At 39.1% G+C, this 23,287-nt stretch overlaps 3 protein-coding genes across 5 annotated transcripts in view; all 3 read left to right on the top strand.

Moving 5' to 3' along the window:
- The window catches only part of arhgap27 (Rho GTPase activating protein 27), a 28,393-nt gene extending 23,644 nt beyond the window's left edge, over positions 1–4,749 (top strand). The window contains exons 10-17 of the mRNA XM_080873233.1: positions 705–803; positions 1,816–1,915; positions 2,075–2,212; positions 2,572–2,670; positions 2,772–2,849; positions 3,000–3,131; positions 3,248–3,353; positions 3,485–4,749. Coding sequence (XP_080729359.1) covers positions 705–803; positions 1,816–1,915; positions 2,075–2,212; positions 2,572–2,670; positions 2,772–2,849; positions 3,000–3,131; positions 3,248–3,353; positions 3,485–3,656 — 924 coding nt within the window. The 3' untranslated portion in view covers positions 3,657–4,749. The remainder of the gene's footprint in view (positions 1–704; positions 804–1,815; positions 1,916–2,074; positions 2,213–2,571; positions 2,671–2,771; positions 2,850–2,999; positions 3,132–3,247; positions 3,354–3,484) is intronic.
- Positions 4,750–5,418: 669 nt separating this feature from the next.
- Positions 5,419–13,605, top strand: vps25 (vacuolar protein sorting 25 homolog). The gene is made up of 6 exons (XM_080872885.1): positions 5,419–5,547; positions 8,002–8,147; positions 8,571–8,624; positions 8,728–8,816; positions 11,886–11,961; positions 13,360–13,605. The coding sequence occupies exons 1-6, from the start codon at positions 5,501–5,503 to the stop codon at positions 13,470–13,472; spliced, it is 525 nt and encodes a 174-aa protein (XP_080729011.1). The 5' UTR covers positions 5,419–5,500; the 3' UTR covers positions 13,473–13,605.
- A 1,396-nt stretch (positions 13,606–15,001) lies between these two features.
- The window catches only part of wnk4a (WNK lysine deficient protein kinase 4a), a 54,778-nt gene continuing 46,492 nt past the window's right edge, over positions 15,002–23,287 (top strand). For 2 of the 3 annotated variants that reach the window (XM_080872676.1, XM_080872675.1), the window contains exons 1-2: positions 15,002–15,192; positions 15,452–16,093. In XM_080872676.1, coding sequence (XP_080728802.1) covers positions 15,479–16,093 — 615 coding nt within the window. In that variant the 5' untranslated portion in view covers positions 15,002–15,192; positions 15,452–15,478. Of the gene's footprint in view, positions 15,193–15,451; positions 16,094–22,510; positions 22,633–23,287 lie in introns of those variants that run through there. The other variant, XM_080872677.1, reaches the window with a different exon arrangement.

The raw sequence follows: 23,287 nt of genomic DNA, 5'->3' as shown, positions 1-23,287 counted from the left end.
CATGGAGTGGCAGATCATGTAAAGTAACAGGGCAGAGGTGCTGAGGCATACAATGCATCAAAATCGCCAGCACTCTGCTGACTCAGTCAATAAACAGTTCCACACCTCCTCGGCCACTAAAATCAGCACGAAAACTGCACCAAGAACGTCATGTCATGGGTTTCCACAGCCGAGCGACTCCTGTAGGTGTAATGTGTAGGTGCCCAGTACTTTTGTCCATATATTGTATGTATTAGCTGGGTTGTGTAGTTTTCTAACTTGCGAACATAATGATGTTACATGTAGCTTTTATTTGCCACACAAGTTGCTTCATTCTTCCTCCTGAAGAAAGGAGCTGTAGATTCATTAGTCTTTCAGTTCTTCAAGGCCTTACAACTCTTATTGTTCAAGAGAGCAGTGAATTGTTTTCATTTTCAATATGGGCGGGACGTCTCTCTATGTGTGCGATTTAATGTTTTTTTGTATATGTGGGTGTGTTCGTGCTTTAGTAGAGCTGGTTCCATAAATGCACAGCTAAAATAAGATCTCACTCACTTCCTCTTTGAAAAAAGTGTTGCGAGTTCAGTCAGTAACAGGAGCTCTTCTATAAATAATCTAGCAGCGATTTATGAGTCACATCATATGTTTGGGTTTGTGCTTGCAAAAATAAAAATGTATATATATATATATAAATTCTTTTAATCTGTGATTTTTCTGCATTTCAGTTAAAAGGAAAGAATGGTGTGGAGTTTCTGTTGCAATATGACACCGAAAGCATCATCACTGACTGGCATAAAGTCTTAGTGGACACCATAAGGCAACTTGTAAGTCTTTAAACTGCTTTTACAGAATAATCAAAATTAGGCTGCATTAAAATGGTTTAATAGCTTATTTGTCTTCTATTTTTTTCTTATATGAAAATATTAAATTTGCGTCTGTTTATAGAAGTTGATCTGTTCCATTTCCTGTTAATAACATTGTGTAGATATTCACTCCAATTCAGCTCCTACACAAAACAAACCCGCATATTTCATCAAGTTTCTTAAATTTTGTATCAATAAATGGCATAAATCAACACTTACAGGGAGCCAGATTTTGACCACCAAAGCTTAATTGCACCCAACGGTAACTAGACATTAGAAGATCACAACAGAAACTTCTGGTTGTTGTGGTTGATGGTGATGATGACAGGAGGCAGATCTCTGCTGCTGCTGCTTCACGCCTGAAGTCCCTAATAATTAGTGTTAAATACCCAAAGGTAAACAGGTAGAACTTGCTCAAAGTTTAAGAAAAAGCTTTTGCCGTGTCAACAAATGTACTCATGTTTCAGCTCAGATGAAGCCTTAAACATTAGCTTATTTGCCAATGAAGTTTTGTGTAAGTGCTATATTTGGATATTCAACATCTGAGCTTCATGCTTTTGGATTAGCACAGATGAGTACACTGGGAAAGCATACATAACTTTATGGGACTGTATTTTGGGCTATACCTCCAAAGGGGTGCCATTCATTCTGGACAATCTTGCAAGCGACCCCTACAAAGCTGGATGTCCAGAGACCGGGAGCTGGATGTTCTTTGGCTCTTTGGTTCTAGACTACTAGCGTAACTCTGGCTAAAAACAAAAATCAATTAAAACTAATATCAAGTTCATTTAATGTGTAGAAAACCACAGCATTAGAAAACACACAATTGTCTCACATTTTTTCCTAGTTAAGAAGCTAGTAGATTTCTGTTTTTAGCTACGTGGTCACTAGATGGAACATTTCTTTAAAAAAAGGTAAAATTAGAAAAACTCTACATCAAGATTCATTTGTTTTGATTGTCTGTGTTTACCAGGAGTACCAGGAACATCATTCTGAGGAGGAGGATGCAGACATTTATGAAAAGATCCCCAACACAGATGAGAAGGTGGGAGGTGCCGTAGACAAGAGAAAATGTAAGTACAGCTTCTTCTACTTCAGCAAAAAAAAAAGCAAATTATCTCTGATTTTAACTGTGGCATGAGCAGCATAATGATTGTGCTTCAGTTAGATAGATAAGACATTTGTGAGCTACCCTCCCATCCTTTTTAAATGTCTATTGTTGCTATCTTTAGCAAGGGGAAGTGTTACAAGTACAGCTGCAACCACCACTGCAGCAGAAACAGAGCAGAAGAAGGTCCGAACCAAACTGATGAAGTTCCTCATGAAGCGTCCCACGTTGCAGACGGTCAAAGAAAAAGGCTACATCAGAGGTGATTTCAGACGAGGAAATGTAGAGCTTTGTTGTCATTTGCAGGCTTTGGCTGATTTGAATAGGAGGGAAAAATCAGTCTTTGTGCCTCCCAAACACTGAGCACTGATGTTGTGCCTATATCAGCATTTAAATACGAGCTGCTTTGAATTTTCCTACCCGCTTTTCAGTTCAGTTCACTTCTGTTTAGAGCTTATTTCTAGTGCATGGACAGCAAAATGGCAAAACAAACACAATGAAATTCTAAGGAAGTGTGTAATAGCCATGCTTTCGTCCAACTAGATGTCTTCAAGAGTTATGAGTATATTTAATATTCATTTCTGATATTGTGTGTAATCAAACTCTTCTAATTCTTTGCAGAAAATGTCTTTGGTTGTGACCTTGCGACATTGTGCGCACATGAAAAGACTACAGTACCGAGTTTTGTAGAGAAATGTATTAATGCAGTGGAAAGGCGAGGTAACACCTTATTTATATCACAGTGGAATAATTACAAAGTATATCTTCCTGTGTGCGTGATCAAGCAGCTGACTCGCTGGTGCTTACTTGCTGATTTCTAGGTCTGGATATTGATGGACTCTACAGAGTCAGTGGGAACCTCGCTGTCATTCAGAAACTGCGCTTCAAGGCCGATCACGGTAAAATCAATCAATGTGTTAAACTAATTAATTCAGTCAGTCACCTCATGGGCAAGGAACATACTGTGGTGTTGATCTCATAGGCTCATTTTAGACAGCAGTGACCCCTGCTGGGTTTTAATAGCAAGTGCATGTGTTGTGTATAAACAGATGAACTGGACCTCGAGGACGGTCAGTGGGAAGATGTTCACGTCATCACTGGAGCGCTGAAGTTATTTTTCCGGGAGCTTTCTGAGCCGCTTTTCCCATACAGCCACTTTAATAAGTTCATCTCAGCCATCAGTGAGCATTCTTTAATTAACAATAAGCCTAATTCTAAGCGCTATATCATCAATTTTTACAGGTGAAATTGCAGTGAGTGTTGCCATTGATCATTAACAATTGTTATGTATTTCTAGGAATTGGTGATTTCAACACAAAACGGGATCACATGTATGACTTGATCCAGTCACTTCCTGCTCCAAACCACGACACCATGAAGCTTCTATTCGGGCATTTACACAGGTTTGTGACACTTTACTTTTCTGTCCTTTGCATTTTATCTTTTATTTATTTATTTATTTATTTTGCTTACTGTGCTTATATTCATATTGAAATTGAGAGGATTTGTCATAATTATTGAATTTCTTTCACAGGGTTATTGAATATGGGCAGGATAATCGTATGACTGTACAGAATGTGGCAATTGTGTTCGGCCCAACGCTTCTTCGGCCAGAGATGGAGTCGGGGAATATCGCGATGCACATGGTCTTCCAGAACCAGATAGTGGAGTTCGTCCTGAACGAATACAACTATCTCTTCCAATAAACAGTAACAAACCTCCAGTGCAGACCTGGGCCAACATGTAAATGTGGTCAAATTGTTTAAAGAGATAGATTTACCTTTGCATTTGCACATCAGCAGCTTCAGTGTGCGATCTGGAAAGTTAAACTCCTTCTGTAAAATATGTGAAAGGGGTCTTCAAGTTTATTCAGACTAGGAAAGGGATCTTCACGTGCTCATCGCTGAGGATATTTGAAGCATGTTTAACCACTGTTTTATCTGGATTTTCTCTGTCGTGTGCAGCTTACACCGTTAGACCCTACGTTGGCAGTATTGCAGGAGAGGAAGTCGAGCTACATGGGTGTTGACAGGTGTTGTTTGGTTTACCGTTTCAAAGCCACTGAGCTTGTTTTGTGTGTGTGTGTGTGTGTGTGTGTGTGTGTGTGTGTGTGTGTGTGTGTGTGTGTGTGTGTGTGGAGTGTAGACTGTAACAAATTGCTCTCCCTCCCTGGAACTCTAGGTGTCTAAATCTCACAAGTCACTTTCTGGAGATTTTATTTTATTGCTTTTTTTGTTTTGGTTTATCTAAATCTCAGTGATAATAGAACCAATAGGTCAAACTTGGAGAAATGCATTAATTCTCTCTTTAGCAAATTTTCTTTTATTGCTTTTATCTTTATTTTTAGTAATTTACAGTTTATCACTCATGGCAATATCTGAGATTCTATGCTAATATTGTTTCTTCTTTTTCGGCCTCATTTTTACGCAGGAATTTTATTGTAATATAGAAATGTGTAAAAAAATATATTAATACTTCTTGCTATGAAATAGATGATGGTGACTTAGAGTACTTGTGCAACTTGTAGATTATTTTCAACTGAAAACATCATTTTTAAATCATGCTGTACTTGAAGAAATTGTATAATAACAGCACAGAGATATAAAGTAGCAACAGTTTGAAATTCAGAACAGAAACATGGATTGTAGCTTTATGACATGTAAATAGAAATAGATGGCATATTTATGCTTCAAGTTGGTGAAAATGCACAAGTTATTCCATAATAAAATAACTTTGTTAAAAAAGGTTTATGTGTGTATGTTTGTTTCTTGCAATCATGTGTTTATAAGCTGTAAATGGGAGAAATACATTTAAGAATTTGTTTTTTCATTAAAGCTGGCCTGTTACACTTGTCATGTATATTTTTATAATTGTGGATGTTCTCATAAATAATAATTTCCAAGGTTTCAAATAATGGGGTCAACATATATACAAGTAAACCATGTTATTCAAAAGTTCAAGCCTCAGACTGCTTTAAGCCCTCAGCTTGAAACAATTTTTCTACTCTTTGATTTGAGTTATCTTATCATTTTATGAAAATTTTAACTAAATATTAATCTAAAGTGAAAAACACTTTCGGTTAAATTAATATTCGACATTTGTTGAATAAAAAGGATTGCGTCATTATTCACTTTTAACTGTTCTTCATATATTTTATTGTCAAAGCAAATGGTTGCACAACTATTGTACAATTGCAATTAAACAAACTCTGGTTACACGTGCTGAAGAGGCTGAGGAAATAAAATGCTTATTTTATAAAAGGCTTCATAAATGCCAAAAGGTGTAACTTAAATATTAAATATTTAACACGGGTACAGGTCTTTAATTTAATCTACAAAATACATTTAAAAAATCATAAAGCTGATTTTTTTTGTAAATGCTGAGGTCTAAGTAAAAACAACAACAACAACAACGAAAACAAAAAAAAGTTAGAGAAAGAAATCTTTCTTCTTGCGATCCCCCAAATCGGAAGTTTATGAGTCGGACCATTTGGGAGGTTGGACGCGTTTCCGGGAGCTGTCAGCTGTGAGCACCCAACATATCCACTGCAATGAGTTTTGAGTGGCCGTGGCAGTACAATTTTCCACCGTTTTTCACGTGAGTCAGATGTTTCTCAGTATTTTTCAGAGCAGAGCTTGTGAACACGTAACTCAGTTTTCAGTATTTATTCATTTATGAGTCGGTGAGCGCTTATTTTCGTGCTAGCATCATGTTAGCACGCCAGCTAGCCAAACGAAACAGATTGCTAGGGAAGTGATTTTGCACTCACTGGCTTTCTGAAGTTTATTTAAAGTCTTTCTCGGTTTGTCTCAGTGGCTCGTTAAGGCTAGACTTCAGGGGGCTATATTAAAACATTAACAGGCAAACAGTTCATCGTCGTGTGTTTGAAATTTGGGATTTCCACTGTTATCTCGAGTGAGCTTATTTAATGGGATGAGCTGCGAGATAGCGAGAACTCCACCTAGTTATCACCTAAAGACTTGCACGTTTTGGTGTAATAAAAGTCAGGAAGACCTCAGTGCTGAAATCCCTGTAAAACACTGCTGTCCCGATAAATCACCGGGAGAGCAACTTCCCGAAAGGGACATTTAAAGGGGCTGCTATTGTCTAGGCGGTCGAATATGATAGGGTAGGCTTGCAATAAAAGACTGGTTTTATACATGATATGTAAAAATGACTTTTAACCCGTTACAATATGACAGATATTAGGAAAGCAGCACATATGTATATACTTAAAAATGGAACACTTTGCTCTTATCTTAATCCCAGGTCAGTGTTAACATATCTGCCTATGGGTGCAGTTTGTCTTTTGTATTAAGTTTGTATTATGTTGCCAAACATTGCTCCTGCCTGCAAGAACACAAAATCAGGCAAAACGTTGGATTCTCATTTTAATCACTGTCCTTGCAATAAAAAGTCTTTAAGTAAAATCTGACCATCTACTGTCTTCTGCTTATTCTATATTACTGGCTTTTACTGGCTCAAAATAGGCTGGCAATTGAGTTTTTTCAGGTACATTGATCTAGCACCAATTTCAAACAACCATCACCTCAAGGCACTTTATATTATAAGGTAATGATGGTGTAATTTTGGAGAGAACATCCCAGTGATCCATTCCTTCCCTATCCCTTCTGAACCCAAGCTAGGAGCTGTTTGCACAGGAGACGATACTGATAATTGAAGGCTCTGTCTTCTATTATACTTTTACAAACTCTAGGAACTGCAAGTAACCCTATAGTCTCAGAGCAAGGTGCTCTGTTGGCAGGATATGATGCAATGAGGCCTGTAACAGATGATCAGAGTTGTAACCAATGGACAGGTGGCTAAGGGCGGGCACAAAGACTGTGAATCAAACTGGCTGAAGTGGACCCAAACTGATGAGTAGTTTTCCTTATAGCCAGTGTTTTCGCTCTAAAATATCAATAAATCATGAAACCACCTGTTTGCATAGTTTAAATGTGAAGAAGACTTTTGTTTTTAGAATGTCTCATATACCCCCTGTTTGTTTTGCACATCAATAGCACAGCTAAATTAAGAAGAAACTAAAATAAAAGCTGTCTCTGTGGGTAAACTGACAGATCTTTAAATATGGCAGATTTCTTGTAGACTTTGCTCTACCTGGAAAGCAGCCACCTCTCTTTTTAGCAGCAATACCTAGAACATGCAGGGGGGGAATCTAAAGAGGGGCATTGCATTTACTTAACTACACTTATTTTAAAGCTTAAATATATTTGTTTTTTCTGATGTTGATTTATTATCTAAATCTACTAAGAAATTATGGCACGTTCTTATAGATTAAGTCAGCTGTATATAAATTGAATTGAATGAATGCTTTATTGGCCATATGCAGGTTGCCCCGCAGAGGAATAGGACCCCCCCCCCCCCCGGACTTACACACACAACAAAGACATCACATGGGAATACAGTTGGAGATCGGCAGCGTTGCAGAGAAAACACTGAAAAATTACACAACAGTAGGAAAAGTACAAGAGGAAAATAAAGAGACCTCTTCTCACGCTGGGCACCTATGGGAGGACAGCATGAGAACAGGAAACAAAAAAAACTCCTCTGCACAGAGAGCACATTAATGTCCACATCACAACATTAGAGCACGTGACTAGCCACAGGGGTGGATAGGGGGGTGGGGGGGTAATCCGAAGGAACACAGCAGTCGTCCTAAAGTAATTAAAATGGCTTTGTTGGAGATCAGTAAAACTATACAAGGGGTCAGTATGTTGGACACTGATGTTGGGGCCTGATGAGTCAAGACTTCAGGAGAAAGATTTTAAATAAACATCTTTTATTCTGGAACCAATGAAGAAAAGTAAAGAATTATTCATTATAAAACATTAAATGCTTACTAGATGAAGGCTTTTCGAGCAAACTGACTTTAATTAGAAATGCAGCATTCATAAAAAAGCTTGATTATGTGATTAACGCTGTTTATGGTTAAGGAAAAATGTGTTTGTTTCTTTAACGTGCATTAAGTTTATTTTGCCCAAGCATTTGCGGTAATCTTTGCAGTAATCTCTTTGTGTTCTTTTCTGACAGACTACAGCCCAATGTTGACACGAGACAGAAGCAGCTGGCGGCATGGTGCTCACTGGCTCTGTCCTACTGCCGGCATCACAAGCTCTACACGCTGGATGTCATGGAGGCTCAGGAAAGCCCCATGTTCAACAACAAGAAGATAGAACGTATCCTGAAAGTCAACCTGTGGTTCCTTTTTAAGGGAGTGTTCAATTATTTTAATGTTTTTTTTGGAAAAATATTTGTTTGTTTTTAGTTTAAATCCTTTATTTTTTATATATTACAATTGCTAAATCTCTTGTGAAGAATTTATAGTTCAGAGATATTAATGTTGACACATATTGCAGTCACTGTAGTTTTTAGGACAGAGCCACCTCCCCCTTTCTCTCTCTGCTTGACTGATTTATTTTGAGGTTTCCCTCTTGATTCGGGCCTGATACAAAGCTGTCTTCAGAGACTGAGGTCATAACATGATCACTGAATTTTATTTCCCAGCTAATCTGTGCCGAGGGCAAGATAAGGCATTTTAAACACAACTGGCATGAAGATGCTTATTGTGCCATTGCACATTAGCCTTAACTGAATCCCAGGAAAACTGTCAATGGAAGCAATTCAAGTTGTTTTTGAGGAACTGAGGAAAAAAGGTGAATTTTATTCACTTTACCTGCCAGCATAGTGTCATGATAAGAAAAAAAAAAATCTTATTGTGTAACGTTGATAAGTGAAAAGCATTCTTGTTGTCTTCAGGCAACCTCGAGTGGTTGGACAAAAACAAGTCTCGGTGTTTAGTCATGTGGAGACGACCAGAGGAATGGGGCAAGTTAATATATCAGTGGGTGAGTCATCAAATTACAACACATACTGCCACAAACTGTTCTTTTTATTTATATATATATATATGTGTGTGTGTGTGTTTATTAAGGTTTTGTGCTTTTTTTTCCCCTGATGTTTTAAAACTAGATATGATGAATGAGCAGTGATGGGTAAGATGTTAGTAAATGGGGATAACCTGGGTACTCCTCCTTTCCAACTCCAAGAACATCTGTAATTTACAAAATAAGCTTGAGGTTTTTATTAAGATGGTCTGAAAGGAGTGACTAAGCCCAAAATCTGATTAGGAAAGTGTTTACTGAGTCACAGAGCAGAAACAACCAACACTTGTTCTCCCATAGACTTTTATACAACTTTAACTCTTTTTACTGCCCTCTGTTGATCATTAGCAAAAATGCATGTTTAAGGCCACACTGGCTTCACTGTTTATCCCTGCTTCACTCTGTTTAGAGTGACTGGCACACATGGATATAGAAACATGTATCTTCAGCTGTTTTACAAGGTCATTCGTTGATATTACCGCATCCCCAACCAACAAAATCCATAAACCTTTTTCTTTAACTCCAAAACTATGACTGTATGATTATTGGGGTTTTCCCTCGAGTATTTGTAAAATAAAACACCTTAAGAAGATTCTTCTTGTGAGTTGATGGTATATAATTAAACTTTAAACTGAAAAATGAAGATCTGAAGACTTTTCTGAACTTTATTTTTAGAATATCAACTCTCATTCTCGCAATATCATACAATTGATTGTCCCAAAAATCAGAATAGAATTAGGAAAAAAGGCTTTTAAATACGCTGCCCCTGTTTCCTGGAATAATCAGCAGAAGGAACTGAAATTATTAGAACTGGTTACCATGTGGGAGTTTAATTCCATCTTAAAGGAACGAAAGAATTACTTTTTTTACTCGGTGTGATTGTTTTTAATTTCGCTCTTAATTGATCTGTTATTGTATATTTTTCATGTTTGTGTGGGATATTGTATTTGTTTTAAATGTTATGTACTGATGTGGTAATTTTGTTGCCATGATGCCAGGTCTCTCTTCGAAATGATAATTTTAATCTCAATGAGAGTTTTACCTGGATAAATAAAGGACTAATAAAAACATCAAACTGAATTAAAACCAAGCCTTAACCAAACAAGTCTTCAAACTAAGGGTCCAGAAAGTTTTAACTTCTCATCCTTCAGGTAGTCTATAACTCTCATAAATATAGCTGATCAGGTACACTATATTTTCGTTTATAAATTTATATCATTTTACCTATTTATTGCCTTTAGCCTCACAAATTACTTAAATCATTTTGTTTGGTTGCAGTTCTTGTAAAAACTGGACCCCACACTGCCTGTTCTGAACCCACATTTTGAACAACGATTATTCCTTTCTGTCTGTTCTCTCTTCAAAACAGAAACTTAATGATTAACTGCATGCGATGCATTTAGAAGAAATGGCAACTTTAAAAAACATCTGTTTCACTTTCTCCAACTTTCAGTTAGTTTAATTCAGTTTCTGCTTTTTTTTTTTTTTTTTGTACGTTCAGGTTATAAGACTGTTTACCACTTCATGTGTCAAATTAAGAAATTATAATAAAATAGAATAAGACTTGTGGTCAAGGTTCCAAATTAGTACCTTCAAAGATCCAAATGGGTATAGTTTTTTTTTTTTCCCCCCCCATTTTTCCAGTAAGTCTGGGAAGCCTATCAGCTACATGTCTGTAAGGGGGGAAAATTATCATGTAATAAAAAGGATCTAGTGCGTTTTGATGCCATTTACAGATGTGCCGTATTCTTTCTTGTGCTGTTCATGATAGAGATTGGCACACAGATGGTGTTGGTGAAGGTTAATGGAGCACATCTTCAGGGCTGTGGGTGTACATCACAACCGCTGTGGTTGTGTAAACAATTTAAACACGACTGCTGTGCTGTTTTGTACACCTTGTACTTCTGCACACATATTGTAGGTGTTACCTGCGACATAACGAGAAGGCCAGTGTTGTATTCATCGACCACTTGGGCTCTCTTTGCTCCTTGTGCTTAAAAAAAAAAAAAAAAAAAAAGCAGCCTGCGCTGGCACGAGTGCAGAGCCACTGCTGACTTCTTGAGGAGCAGCACACTTTTAGACAGGTTAGAACTGATCATTAGCAGCAGATGTTGGGATAATTTCTCTAGGGACAAAACCATGGTGGACAGAATCTGTGTCCTGCATCTGCTAGTCGTTTGTGAATTTCTTGCTTTAGCTCCTGCATTAGTAACCTAAGCAAGTGGTTTCAACCTTTGGACCAGAAAGTTTGTGGTGCTGGGCAGGTTTATGGCACTTGCATCTGTCTGATTTTGTGTAAAAATGTGTGAAAATTGTTCCAGATTGTATACTGGGGTTGTGGTAATTGAAAAGGAGTGAAACTGGTTTATATTTTCAGTGTCAAAAGCATATGTCTGTAAATATTCTATATTTTGCCAACAAATCCAATGGAAACAATCAGTGATTTGTTTTATTAACAAGTATTGTTTGCACATTCATTCTTTACTGCTGGGTCATGAGGGGAGGGTCAAAATTATAGCCTTCAGCGATATTAAATAGGATTGAAGCTACAGACAAGCTAGAAACATCTGAAAATACAGTTGGGTTCATAAATAATCCACCACAGTGGATTTTAAGTGAAACAACAGAAATACAGACCTAAAGCTGTAATTCAAAGGTTTTAACAGAATTTTGACACTAAGTGTTTGGTTATTAAAGCCATTTTTATGCACAGTCCCTCATTTTCACAGACTTAAAAGTAACTGGACAATTGAGTGGGATGGGGGGAAAATCAATACAGCATAGTATCGCAATATTTTGCATGGTAATATTGTATCAATACAGGGACACCAAACATCAATATTTTATTAAATAAATAAAATACTTTGTGAATAGTTTATATTTTTATCCACAATTTCATCATCTAGAATAAAATGGGGGTCTTTTTCTTTAAAAAGCTGCTTTTTTTTTTTTTTTTGGTAATAAAGAAAATTATTCTCTGTCACCTTAACGCATCTGTAAATGTAACCATTATATCTTTTTCCGACATTTTAGGTTTCCAAAAACGGTATGGTCAACTCTGTGTTTACACTTTATGAGCTGTCCAATGGTGATGACACAGAAGGTGAAGGTATGGCACCGTTTTAAAGTTTTCCACATGGAGAAAGCACCCATAAAACCCAGCTCGCGTTAAAGTAAACATAACATAACACAGTGGCGAGAAAGGCTTTTATTAATGCTGGCTGTACAGTAGGTTTCCAGTCCTAGTTTGTTTTAACTGTTTGATTTGTGTTGTTTACTCTGTTTCCTGTTTCTGCATGATTTCACCTAGCTGTAGTCCCAAATTGCTTCTTTCATCTCTATTTTTGCACGTAAAGCACTGTTTAATGTTAATAAATGCCATGCTAATGAAATGTGCTGCACACATTGACCCAAAATATTATGAAGATATCAGCTTAATATACTGCTTATCCTTTAAGTGCTTAAAAACATCTCTGACCTGCCAAGGCATGGACTTGAAAGAGACCCTGTGGTATCTAAACCTTTTGCCCGTGACTGGGAGCCAAAAGGTCTTGCTGTGTCAGAGATTCCTGTTCCTTAATAATTTGGCTCTTGTCAGAGTGGCTCGGATACCTGCCCATTTTTTACTTGTTTTCTTGCATAGCACACCCTAACCCTACAGGGAACCTATTATACTTACTTCCAGCTACATATGTTTAATCTTGGCCTCCACTAGACCAGATTTGCATGATTCACAGCTTGAAAATAATCCTTATTTACCAAATACCGAACCTTGATGGGGCCTTCAGTTCATGGACTGACTGAAGTATCAAGTATCATACATAGCCAAGAGGAGTGAAAAATGTGTTTGGTGCAGCCCCTGAAGCCTGAGATTTTGATTTATTTGGAACTTTGGCACAAAGATTAACGCTCACAACAAGCGGTGAATTCTGGATTCGAATTCCACTTTCTGTACAGAGTTTAAATGTTTGCCCTGTGCCTCTGTGTGTTCTTTCCAGGTATTCTGGGCTCTTCCCTTACAGTCCAAAACATGCACATTAGGTTAATTGTCACTGTGTGTGAGCCTTATTATAAACCGGTGATCCCATCCCTCCTATCTGGCATCACTGCAAAGAGTCAACACTTATCATATAAAACTATGCTGCTGGTCCTCCAAGCAGCATGCTTGAAATTGGCTCTGATCCCCTAAGGCGTGGACTCTGAAGTTGCCCTGTGGTACTCAGTCCTCTGCTGATAATTGAGAACACCCCATAAGCCCTCCTCGTTCTTAGTGACCTAAATAATTTGGCTTCTTTGAGAGTCACTCAGATATTTAGCCTATGTTTTTCCCAGATCCAACACATTAACCAAGTGTTCCCTTGCTCTCTTAGGCAGATATTTCCAGACTTGAAATGCAGGTTTGTTATGAGATAATAGTTGTTATTCACCTCATATTTGAGTGATCGGTGTTTTGACTCATTGATTAGTTTATTTGATTTTCTTATAGCTTGTAATCCTTTTTCTCCAGAGTTCCACGGTCTGGAGGACTGGATGCTGCTTCGCTCGCTGCAGGCTTTACAGACAGAAGGCAAAGCCGAGCTCTTCACCATGGATGATGGAAAAGGCGTCAAGTTCTTCTAAAACTGTGCTGGAATCACACACCCTCTGTCTGGGAGCCCTCATACTGTACTTTACAGACAAATTTTTATTAAGATTTAGCCATTTAAGGCTACATAAGGTGCACCTCAATACCGAGTCTAGTGGATGCTGGTCCTCTAATTGTTGTTGCCTTTTGATTCAAAGCCTTCTCTTACTGGAAGAGAACCAATATCATTTCTAAGTGTTTGGGGGGGGGGGGGGGCATTTTAGATCATGCTACTTGTAAAGTCGTCATAGGTAGCATTTGTTGCCATTTAACCATGCAATGAATATCAGGGCACTAAATACTGTCATGTCTGAGTACTTTAGGGGAACATCTTTCCCTGCCCGCTTTAACTTTACTCCATCTTTATTATTGTAAATGCATCTACTTTTATTCTCATTTTTCTCTGTTAACAAATTTACTCTGTAAAAATAGCTGTGGATCTTTGCTCGGCTGTTATTCCTCTGTTCCAACCAGACATACCAAGAAATTCCAGAAAGCAACACCAGAGGGACTTTTTATTTTGAGAGTAAATGCTTCCAGAAGAGGAACACAACAGACGCTTGAGCCAGTCTTGGCTTGACTCAGCTGCGTGTAATAATAGTGGACTTCATGTACAGATTGCTGTATCCTATTATTGTGCAGTAGCTACTGTGATGCTCCTGTTATCTTTATCTCTGTCTATATTCAACTTCTTTTTCATATCCTGTAGGAAATAAATTAGACATTTGTTAAATTTTCTGGCTATTTCCTTTCTTTCACGTGCATCGACGTTTTGTTGTGTGAAAAACACGAGTGAGGACTTCAAAAGCTTTGCAGAGTGCAGACTGAAACTGCAGCAATGATGATGTTTTGATCTCCTTGCTGCAGCTGTATTAAAGTACTGCATACTGACATCATGTGCTGTGTATTCCCGCCTGTGGAGGGATGATACAGCTCCAGAGAATTGTGCGTGTCTTTGTAGATAAAACCTTGTATGTTCTCTTGTGGGGCAGGTGGGGCCCAGTGTGGCCTTGGCTGATAATGGTGTACTGTTTCACGAGCAGCAGCCCCCCCCCCCCCCCCCTGTAGGCCAGGCGCGGGTGCGCATCCTCCACCTTTGGGCAGCATATCGCTTTCCACAAATGAGGACAGCCTTGGCTCATAAAATGACTCATTGTTTTTATCTAATTTCAGAGGAAACTGAGGAGGAGTTCTTTTGATCAGCGGGGGGCCAGTTGAAAGTGTGGACATTCTGTTCGCCAGCAAGCTTAAAGTCAACCAGCTGAAGAACCTGATCGCCAAATTAATACAAAGTGTCATAAAAGGCAGCTTATGGATTGTTTCTCAAAAATTTAGAGTCACTCCCACAGTTGAGTTTTGAAGATATTCTTTTAATCGGATAAAACAAATCAAAACTTAATAACACTTGCGGTTCAAAATGATAAATTACCAAACACTCATCTTATTATAATTACTCCCTCTGGATTGCCCTATTGGCGCGTGAAAGCTGCGAGGGGGCGGAGTTGGAAGCGCGCACTGGGAGCGCACAGGACGAACTGCCCTCCGGAGCTTTGTTGATATTGGCAGTTCAGACCTTTCGCAGTAGGTTATGGCAAAAGCTTTCAGAAAGACAAGAAGAAGAAGACGAGAGGACCACACGAATCACTTGAAAGAAACTATGCATTAATGTGCGTGGAGCGTTCAAGTGACATGTTTTTTACGCAGTGAATGTGCTGAGTAAGTGTATTTTCCTCACTTTTCTGTTTTTTTACACGCTTTATCTGTCATATACTTCTAAGGCTGGTTACCACTACAGGCACTACAGTAGTTTACACGTTTCCGACTATCGTCTCTAATCTTGTTTTCCTTAGATATGGCTGTTATTCAGTCTCCAGTCTTTTGTTTTAAAGCCACTGACTTAACTGACATCATGGAAAAGTAACCTCAAATATAAAGTAACGGTGCTCTGCTGTCCTACTGTTATTTCCATATTTAGGCTCCAAATCAGGTTGAACCTGCCACAATGTCTCATGCACAAGTAGAGATACCAGGACGCGGGTTCCCGGGGCTCTCCGTGGATATGACCGACGACTGTTTGTCCCGAGTCCCATCCGTGCTGAGGACGCACGGGCTGGGCGCACGGAGGAACTCCTACGGCCTGCAGAAAATTAGTATGGACATTGATTCTCCCCTATACAGCGGTGTACTTTCCAAAGCCTTATCGTGGTCGGCAGAAAATATTCTCTCTCTGCCCGAGTCCAGAGCAGAAGAAGAAAAAACAGACGACACCCCGCCGTCCGCGTCTCCGGTTTCCAGCTCCAGCACGTGCCGCCAGGACCCCGACGCCGGGTCCGTCGGTGGCAACTGGAAACCTGTTGCCAGATCCACTCCTCAAGATCCCAGCTCGGACTCTGAAAACGAACTTCATAATAAACAGCAAAAGATTCTGTCTCGCATCACGTTTGACACTCAGTGGGAGCAGGAAGAAAAGGAGGACGTGGAGACTAAAGCGGTGGCAACATCTCCTGATGGAAGATATCTCAAATTCAACATAGAGATTGGAAGGGGGTCTTTCAAGACGGTCTATAAAGGGCTGGACACAGAGACTACAGTGGAGGTGGCATGGTGTGAGCTACAGGTAGGATGCACACTGGGTCTGTTCACAGCATATTCCCATCTATGTACAACTTCACACAAACGATGCATTGGTTTCCAGGACTTTTAAATCTACCTTTCCTAAAATGAACACTAGGCCAAGTGTGTAAGCTGATGCTTTTCTTGATTTCCTGGCCCACTTGCTGCTCTAATTCCTCCCTCAGGGCATCAGGGTTGATGTCAGGCAGCTAATCTACTGTATATTATTCCCCACTGACCTTGAGTTAGTTGTGTCAGGCACTTGCATGGTAAGGCAGGTCATCCTGTTAGCAGTCAGCTCCAAGCTGAGCTACAGTACTCTGCTTGTCATGAATCCCCTCTAATCTGTTTTCATTAACAACCAGTGACACTGGGGCTCTCTGAAGGCCTCACGTGACAGCTAAGAACATCTGAAAGGTAATAGATCAAGTTTTTAGGAACATACCATCAGTGGTTGTGTTAAAAAGTAAATGTGATGTGGGGCTTGTGAGATGAAGTTCTGCTTGGTGGTCTGGCCTTGCAGGGCATAATGCCCACGTGTATCATGTAAACATAAAGTAAGGCAGACGACTGAAGAGGCAGGCTTCAGTAAAACTGTAGAAGTGTCAGTACTTTTTATGCCATAGCATTTGGCGCACAGCCTTGAAACAGCCTGGGCAACAGCTGACACTTCTCTTGCTTACATGGTTTGATAGCACAGTTGTGGATTTAAAGATTAAAACTGTAAGTCCACTCTTAACATTTGCAGTTTTGTGTGTGTGTGTGTGTGTGTGTGTGTGTGTGTGTGTGTGTGTGTGTGTGTGTGTGTGTGTGTGTGTGTGTGTGTGTGAGACGTGGATGGGTGTCAGTAACTGGCAGCCACATGAGCTTTGAAGCTGTGTCCTCATAGCCTTTAAATGTCAAATTAAACCATGTGACAAGGATATTGCACTATATACATGCTGGCAATGTTTACTTTTGTTTTGATTCAAACACACTGGAAGTTTTTTTTTTAAGATACATCTTCATTTAAAAGCACTCTTTACTGAATTAAAAAAAATGCACAGAGCTACTTTTTGTTGTGCAGTTATTTTCTACAGAAGCCATCGGAGTGCAGATAATAAGAGAATGTATGGGCATGAAGGGAATCTGCCCTTAAGGCTCAAGCTCTAGCACCTTCTGCCTCAGAGCCCACCTGTCTGTCAAGTCACACAACAGGTATCTGTTAACAGGAAGCAGATGGAGAGTCACACAGGCTCCTGCTTGGGGCACAGATGACCCATTACCTGCATCATGCAACACAGGCACTGATGTTTCACATGTTTGAGTCAAATAAACGCATTGGTCCATTGGGGTACTTTGTGGTCAGACATAACCCTGATTTTACCTTCTGTGGAGTGAAAAGTACAGCAATCTTTTTTTGTGGCTCTGTGTTGGAAACAAGCATGCTATTTCATCTCTTTACTTGAGACATGAGTCCAGTTAAGCTCCTTAATCACTCCTAATAAGCTTAAAGGTGACCACTGTTGATATGGTTACTGCTGTGATAATTTAACCTCAAAGAGACGGACTCAGATTCAGTTCCATTTCTTAAGTGAAATCACCACCCCGTCCACCTTTTGATGCTTAAGTGAAACTCAAAAGCTGAGTGTTGGTGGCTAAACAGAGATCGCTCCTGTAATGTTGATGGAGCAGCAGTGGAAGGTGCGTCACTGCAACTCAGGTAGAAATGCCTTAAGCTCTTTTAACTATGTATTACAGAGCCTGAGCTCTAATCTGCCGGATGTTCTAAGCTGTTCAGAATACAGAACAGGTTTTAAAGCACATCTAGTTATAGAGATCAGAACTTCAATTCATCATAATTGTCACTGTGACACAGAGAGGTGTTCTTTTGTGAATGGTTGGGCTGCATTGTTATGCTGAATGCATTGCAGTCTGGGCGGCGTCTACAGGGAGGCATTGTGCGATCACGTAAAAGGTAAAGAAAACATGCCGAACCCTCTGTGACATGAGACATTAAAGCCACTGAAAACTTTTGTGTGCTGTCTCTCTTCATAAACCAAATGAAGGCTTGTACTAATACAGAGAAAAGTAGTCCCTCACTAGAATCAAAGCTTCCTTAAGCTTACAAAACCCCTGAAAGATATAAACGCTGTGAAATCATACACATGTCTGAGGAAGATCACTAGTTTGAGTGTGTTGGAGCTTTTCTGCTGTTTTCTTATAGACTTCTTTTTGTATCCAGCGCCAACATTGTAAGTGAGGGCTTTTAATTTCACTCTTTATTATTTAAAACATGAATGATTTATTGACATTCACAACATTACCAGCCAGTTGAAGCACAGATAAGAAACTTTCATGCAGTTCATAAAGTGTTGTCTATTTACACTTTGTGTCCAGGAAGCAAAACATCCTGGTATTTTGTTGTTTAATAGTCACGCTTATACAATTTGTTTCTTTTATATGTTAATGCAAAACATTTCTGGATCATGTGTTATCAGATTTCTTTTTAAATTCTCAAATTTCATAATTAATGCTGGGTGAGCTTCAAAAATAAGGAACTGATCAGAATCAGTACTTGATTACTTGCTCTTATGTGATCTTTGCTATTTTGGGTTTAAGATCAAGTGCAAACAGTCAGATATTGCTCATCCATATCCTTTTGTTCTTCCTAATCACATGTTGTGCTGAGTACACACACCTTATCAATGCATTTAAAACCGGATGGACATGGCAAAAATATCACTAACTGATTATATAAGTCTGCTGGCAAGCTGATAAAGTAACACCCAGTGGGTGCTGCAGAACATTTTAAAACAAACTGTACCCAAACACTTGTGCCGATTGTTTGGTTATCTTTAGACGCTCAGTTGCATCTGCCACACTTCTCACATTTTTTTCTCTTCATCCAAATCGCCATTAAAGTCGCCCTCGTAGTTCTTGCATAAGCACTGCAAATTTTACAGAATCCTCCACATTTCTGTGGAGGATTCTGTAAAGTTCTTTCTTTCTTTCTTTCTTTCTTTTTTTTTTTTTTAAAGAAAGAAGACTTAGTCTACATCACATCGCAGATGCCCATGAAGCAGGATTAAAAAAAAACTAGTTCCACTTGTACTTTTGGTCATTTTGTGTATTTGTTAGTGTTGGTGTCACTGCACTGGTCATTCAGCCTCCAGACCTCTTAATGGCTGCATACATCTCTTACCTATGGATAAAACAAGAGTTTAAATGCTGCTTGATAATGTTGCTTTACAGGTGGCAGCTACCTAGCAACTGCTCACCCACAGGTAATTCAGGTGCCATATAGGTATTGACCGCTGAGCTTTTAAGTTAATACAGAGGAAATGAAAAATTGATGAGCTGTTGTGTGGCCCTCTGTTCCTCCCATTCATATACTGTTCTCACTGCACTGCATTGAGTCAAAAGGAAGAGTTGTTGTTACTGCGTCTAAAATGCTGATCGTTGCATGGATTAATGAGCTTGGAGGTTCAGCACCTCACAAGTGACTGCAACAGCACACCGAGCTACTTAGTAACTGATAGGAATGAGTTCACTGAGGCACATATCCTTTTTGGTGATCCTTTGTAAAGGGCATATGTTGCACAATACCTGATCTTATTCAAGGGCAGCACTTTCCAGCAGTTCTCTCCAACCTTGCCCCCTCAGCGTCTCAGGCACTTTTATACGCTTGGTTCATTTTTAAACATAAACCAACACAGTTTCTGTTATCGTGCAGTGTTTTTATGAGGGCTGTTATTAATGGAAGGCTGGCCTTAGCACCCACAACCAATTAATACCAGGTCCTCAGATGCATAAATACGGGCTGAAAGACCGTTTTCTGCTGATTAAGAGAAACCAGATCTTTAAAGTTGGTGCACCCTGGAGGTTTTATTGATGGTCACAAACTGTTTAAGAGGATTTTTTTTCCTCAGCTAATGCTTCTTCTAAAACAAATAAAACTTAATGCTGTTGAAGCATGTAGATTGGGCTGTTATTAACCATTTCTTTAGTGGTTTTTACCCATTATAAACTGGTAGTTTTCATACAGAAAACTACAGAATGCTCACACAGGCTAGCTTGTCCAGTATTTTTCCAGATATAAACAATGAATTCATTAAAACATGCACAACTAATGAATTGATATTGAAAATAACTGCCTGTTGTTTCAGTGCTTTATTCCTTTTGCCGCTAGTAAACATAGTTCCTGTGTCTAGGTGCAAAAAAAAGGAGGGTAGATTGTACATCAGCCGAGTTGTAGTAAGACCTGGAAACATTACTGAAGCAGTGAAACTGGGCTCTTGATGTAGTGTTTACGTTTTAGCTCAGAGTTTTAATACTCATATCGAAGTAGCAGATTAAATTAAAGCTGTAAAACCTTATTAATGTCTTGCTACTGTGTCCGTATAGTTATGAGGCTAAACAAAAAGGCATAAATCTAGTTTGGCACGCCCCAAGATTTCTGTTGCCCCCCCCCCCTCTCTCACTCATGCTAGCCTGGGTTTCATAGTATAAGCCTGGCTGTGTAACTTTTATCTGAATGTGGCTAGTGTTCACTGACAAGCCATGGGCTTCCTATCAGCTCTACTGTAGCCAACATCAACATGGTCTTTCCTTGTAAGGCCCAAAGTGCACCCAAAATCAGCTTATCAGGGCGAGCCAATGTTCTGTGAGTAGAAAGTTAAGAAGGCGCACAGTGATAGCCTACATGTACACATGGCATAACGTCATTTTGATGTGGGGCCCGCTGTTTGTTGTTTTGTTTTTTTTCCTTTACTGAGCACGTTGGTCACCTGTGAAATTTGTACTGTACTGAATGTGCACGTCTTGGTGATTGCTCTGCAAGATACAGCTTGTCTGTATCATTCAGCATACTGACAGCACTGTGCCTAGATAGCAGTGTCTCATTGGCTGCTGTTGATAACAGGTTAGTGAGGGTGGATACTGTAGCTGCAAGCAGAGGCAGCATGAGGCTCTTTGTTTAGGGGCTTTGAGCCCAGGGCCATTGGGTGTGTTTGTGTGTTTACACTGGAAACCATAGTTCTTGTGTAGGTATAAAGGTGAGCGTGTGTGTTGTTTTTTTTTTTTTTTTTTTTTTTTTTTTTTTCTATTTGCTTGATGGACTGGTTACTGTACCGTGGACCTGTCACTCACCTAATCCATACACAAGGAGACTGCTTATTGATGCTTTCTTAGACATAAGTTCCAGAAGTAGGACCCGCTTGATTAAATAATAGTTTAACTTTGTAATCCACAGTTATACGTTTAATCTTAGATACTAATCAAAAGTTTGGGAGTGTTAAAAGTCTTCTTATTCATCAAAGAAAATCATATTAAATATTGTCTAATACAGAAGAAACTGATCAGAAATCTTTCTTTTAAAGACTCATGTTTTCTTTTAATGGAATGGAGAGGAACCCAGGTCAGACCCACACACTGGAGAGATTACATCTCTCAGAAGGCTTGGGAACACCTCGGTGTTTCCCCCCGGAAACATTAGAGGTGGTGGGCGAAGAGAGGGAGGTCTGGGCGTCTCCTGCTCAGATTGATGCCCAATAACCCAGATCCAAAAATGGATGGATGGATGGTCACAGAAGCATCTCTTGCCTCTCTCCCAATGGCATACATTAACTAATACAAATTTAATATGTTACAATTTAATTAATCATTTTAACTGATAATTAAGGAAGCAACAAATCTAGCTAATTCACTGCCAGCGCTCCTAAAACTCAGAGTATTTTAGACTGGGACCTGTTCTGTGTTTTTGTACAACAGTTTGTACTATTCCCTTTACAAACCAGCATAATTCATCTCTGACCAGTTAATGAAGCAGTTACTTGCAGTGTTTAGTGTTCAGCTGTAAGTTGGCTGTTTTTTAAACCAGAAAAAGCTGTTTCTTCATGCTCAGTTATGCACTGCAGTCTCATATTTGTCCTTTTTATGTTGGCTAGTCTTCCAGTAGCGTGCAGGGAGTAGTACACTCAGTGGTTTTGAAATCCTCAGGTTTTTGGCAGTTTCCCACTTTAGATAAAATAATTTTTATCTTTTAGGAATCTTTTCAGTATTTATGTCAACATTCATGATAAATGAAACATAAAACTTTTCATTTATCATTTCAAGGTGTAGTAACAGAAGGGAAATCAAGCTCAAATGCACACATTACATGTGAAATGCATTCAGAGATAGGTCACACAATCTTATTGTTACCAATTACTCAGTTTTGGTAACAATGTAAACAGTAATAATCAACAATAATGCTTTTACAATAACCACAGACTCCGTAGGTTTTGATTAACACAAAGGATAATAGATAAGATTATATTAATGTCTTGAGATGTACAAAAATGATACTCTTTTCAGTTATTATATGTACCTCTGCCAGACACAGACTGGAAACACCAAGCGGCAAGAACAGATTAGAAACTGGTTTTCCGTCCTCGAGATGTAGCGATAGAGCTAGTGAAATTTACGTGCTAAAATGTGCCACTGGCAAAGGCTCTGTATCTGCTGAGTCATTGCTTTTATTATTTTTCCTCAGTGAATCAATTCTTCATGTGAGAGATTTCAGTAAGTAGTCCAGGTTTGTTTAAAGTTTTCCAACTTCCAGTAATAGTGCTCTGGTAACCCATATTTTATACAATCACTTGCTCCGCTTCACGTTTTTCATGTGCGGCTCAATGGAAAGCTTGTTTCTTGGTATTGGGTTTATCCCGTGAGATCCCTTTAAAATGACACCGGTATCTGCTCCTCTAAAGGAATCTTTTGTGTTTACAGTAATCACATTGTCTTGAGCATGAGTATATTTTCCCTCTTATCTTCTGTGCTTTGAATACATATCCGATTGTTCAGTCTGACGTCACTAGCCGTGTCTGGGTCTAAACTCCGCTGCAGGTCCATATATCAAACGATCACTATGGCATTACTGAGAGTTGAAAAACTGTCTAAAGTCTTTCATCTTTAATAAAATGATCAGCGTTCTGCTCTACCAGGTGTAACAATTGAGTTTAACATCCAGGCATCCATGAACACGGAATTTATGACATTTAACGGAGTTAGAAGTTAGCAGGGAGTTAGCTCGCTAGCTTCTATCTAAATACAATATAGCATGTCCTGACTGCGGGGTTTTGGAAACAAATTAAAACGTACAGCTCTGCTATCACTTCCAGCATAAATGAAGACAGAAAACTAAACAGCAGTGACGTTTGTAGGGTTACTGAAGTTG

The sequence above is a fragment of the Rhamphochromis sp. 'chilingali' genome (assembly GCF_963969265.1).
Source record: "Rhamphochromis sp. 'chilingali' genome assembly, chromosome: 22".
Classification (NCBI taxonomy): Eukaryota; Metazoa; Chordata; class Actinopteri; order Cichliformes; family Cichlidae; genus Rhamphochromis; species Rhamphochromis sp. 'chilingali'.
This window is presented reverse-complemented; position numbering and strand designations above follow the sequence as displayed.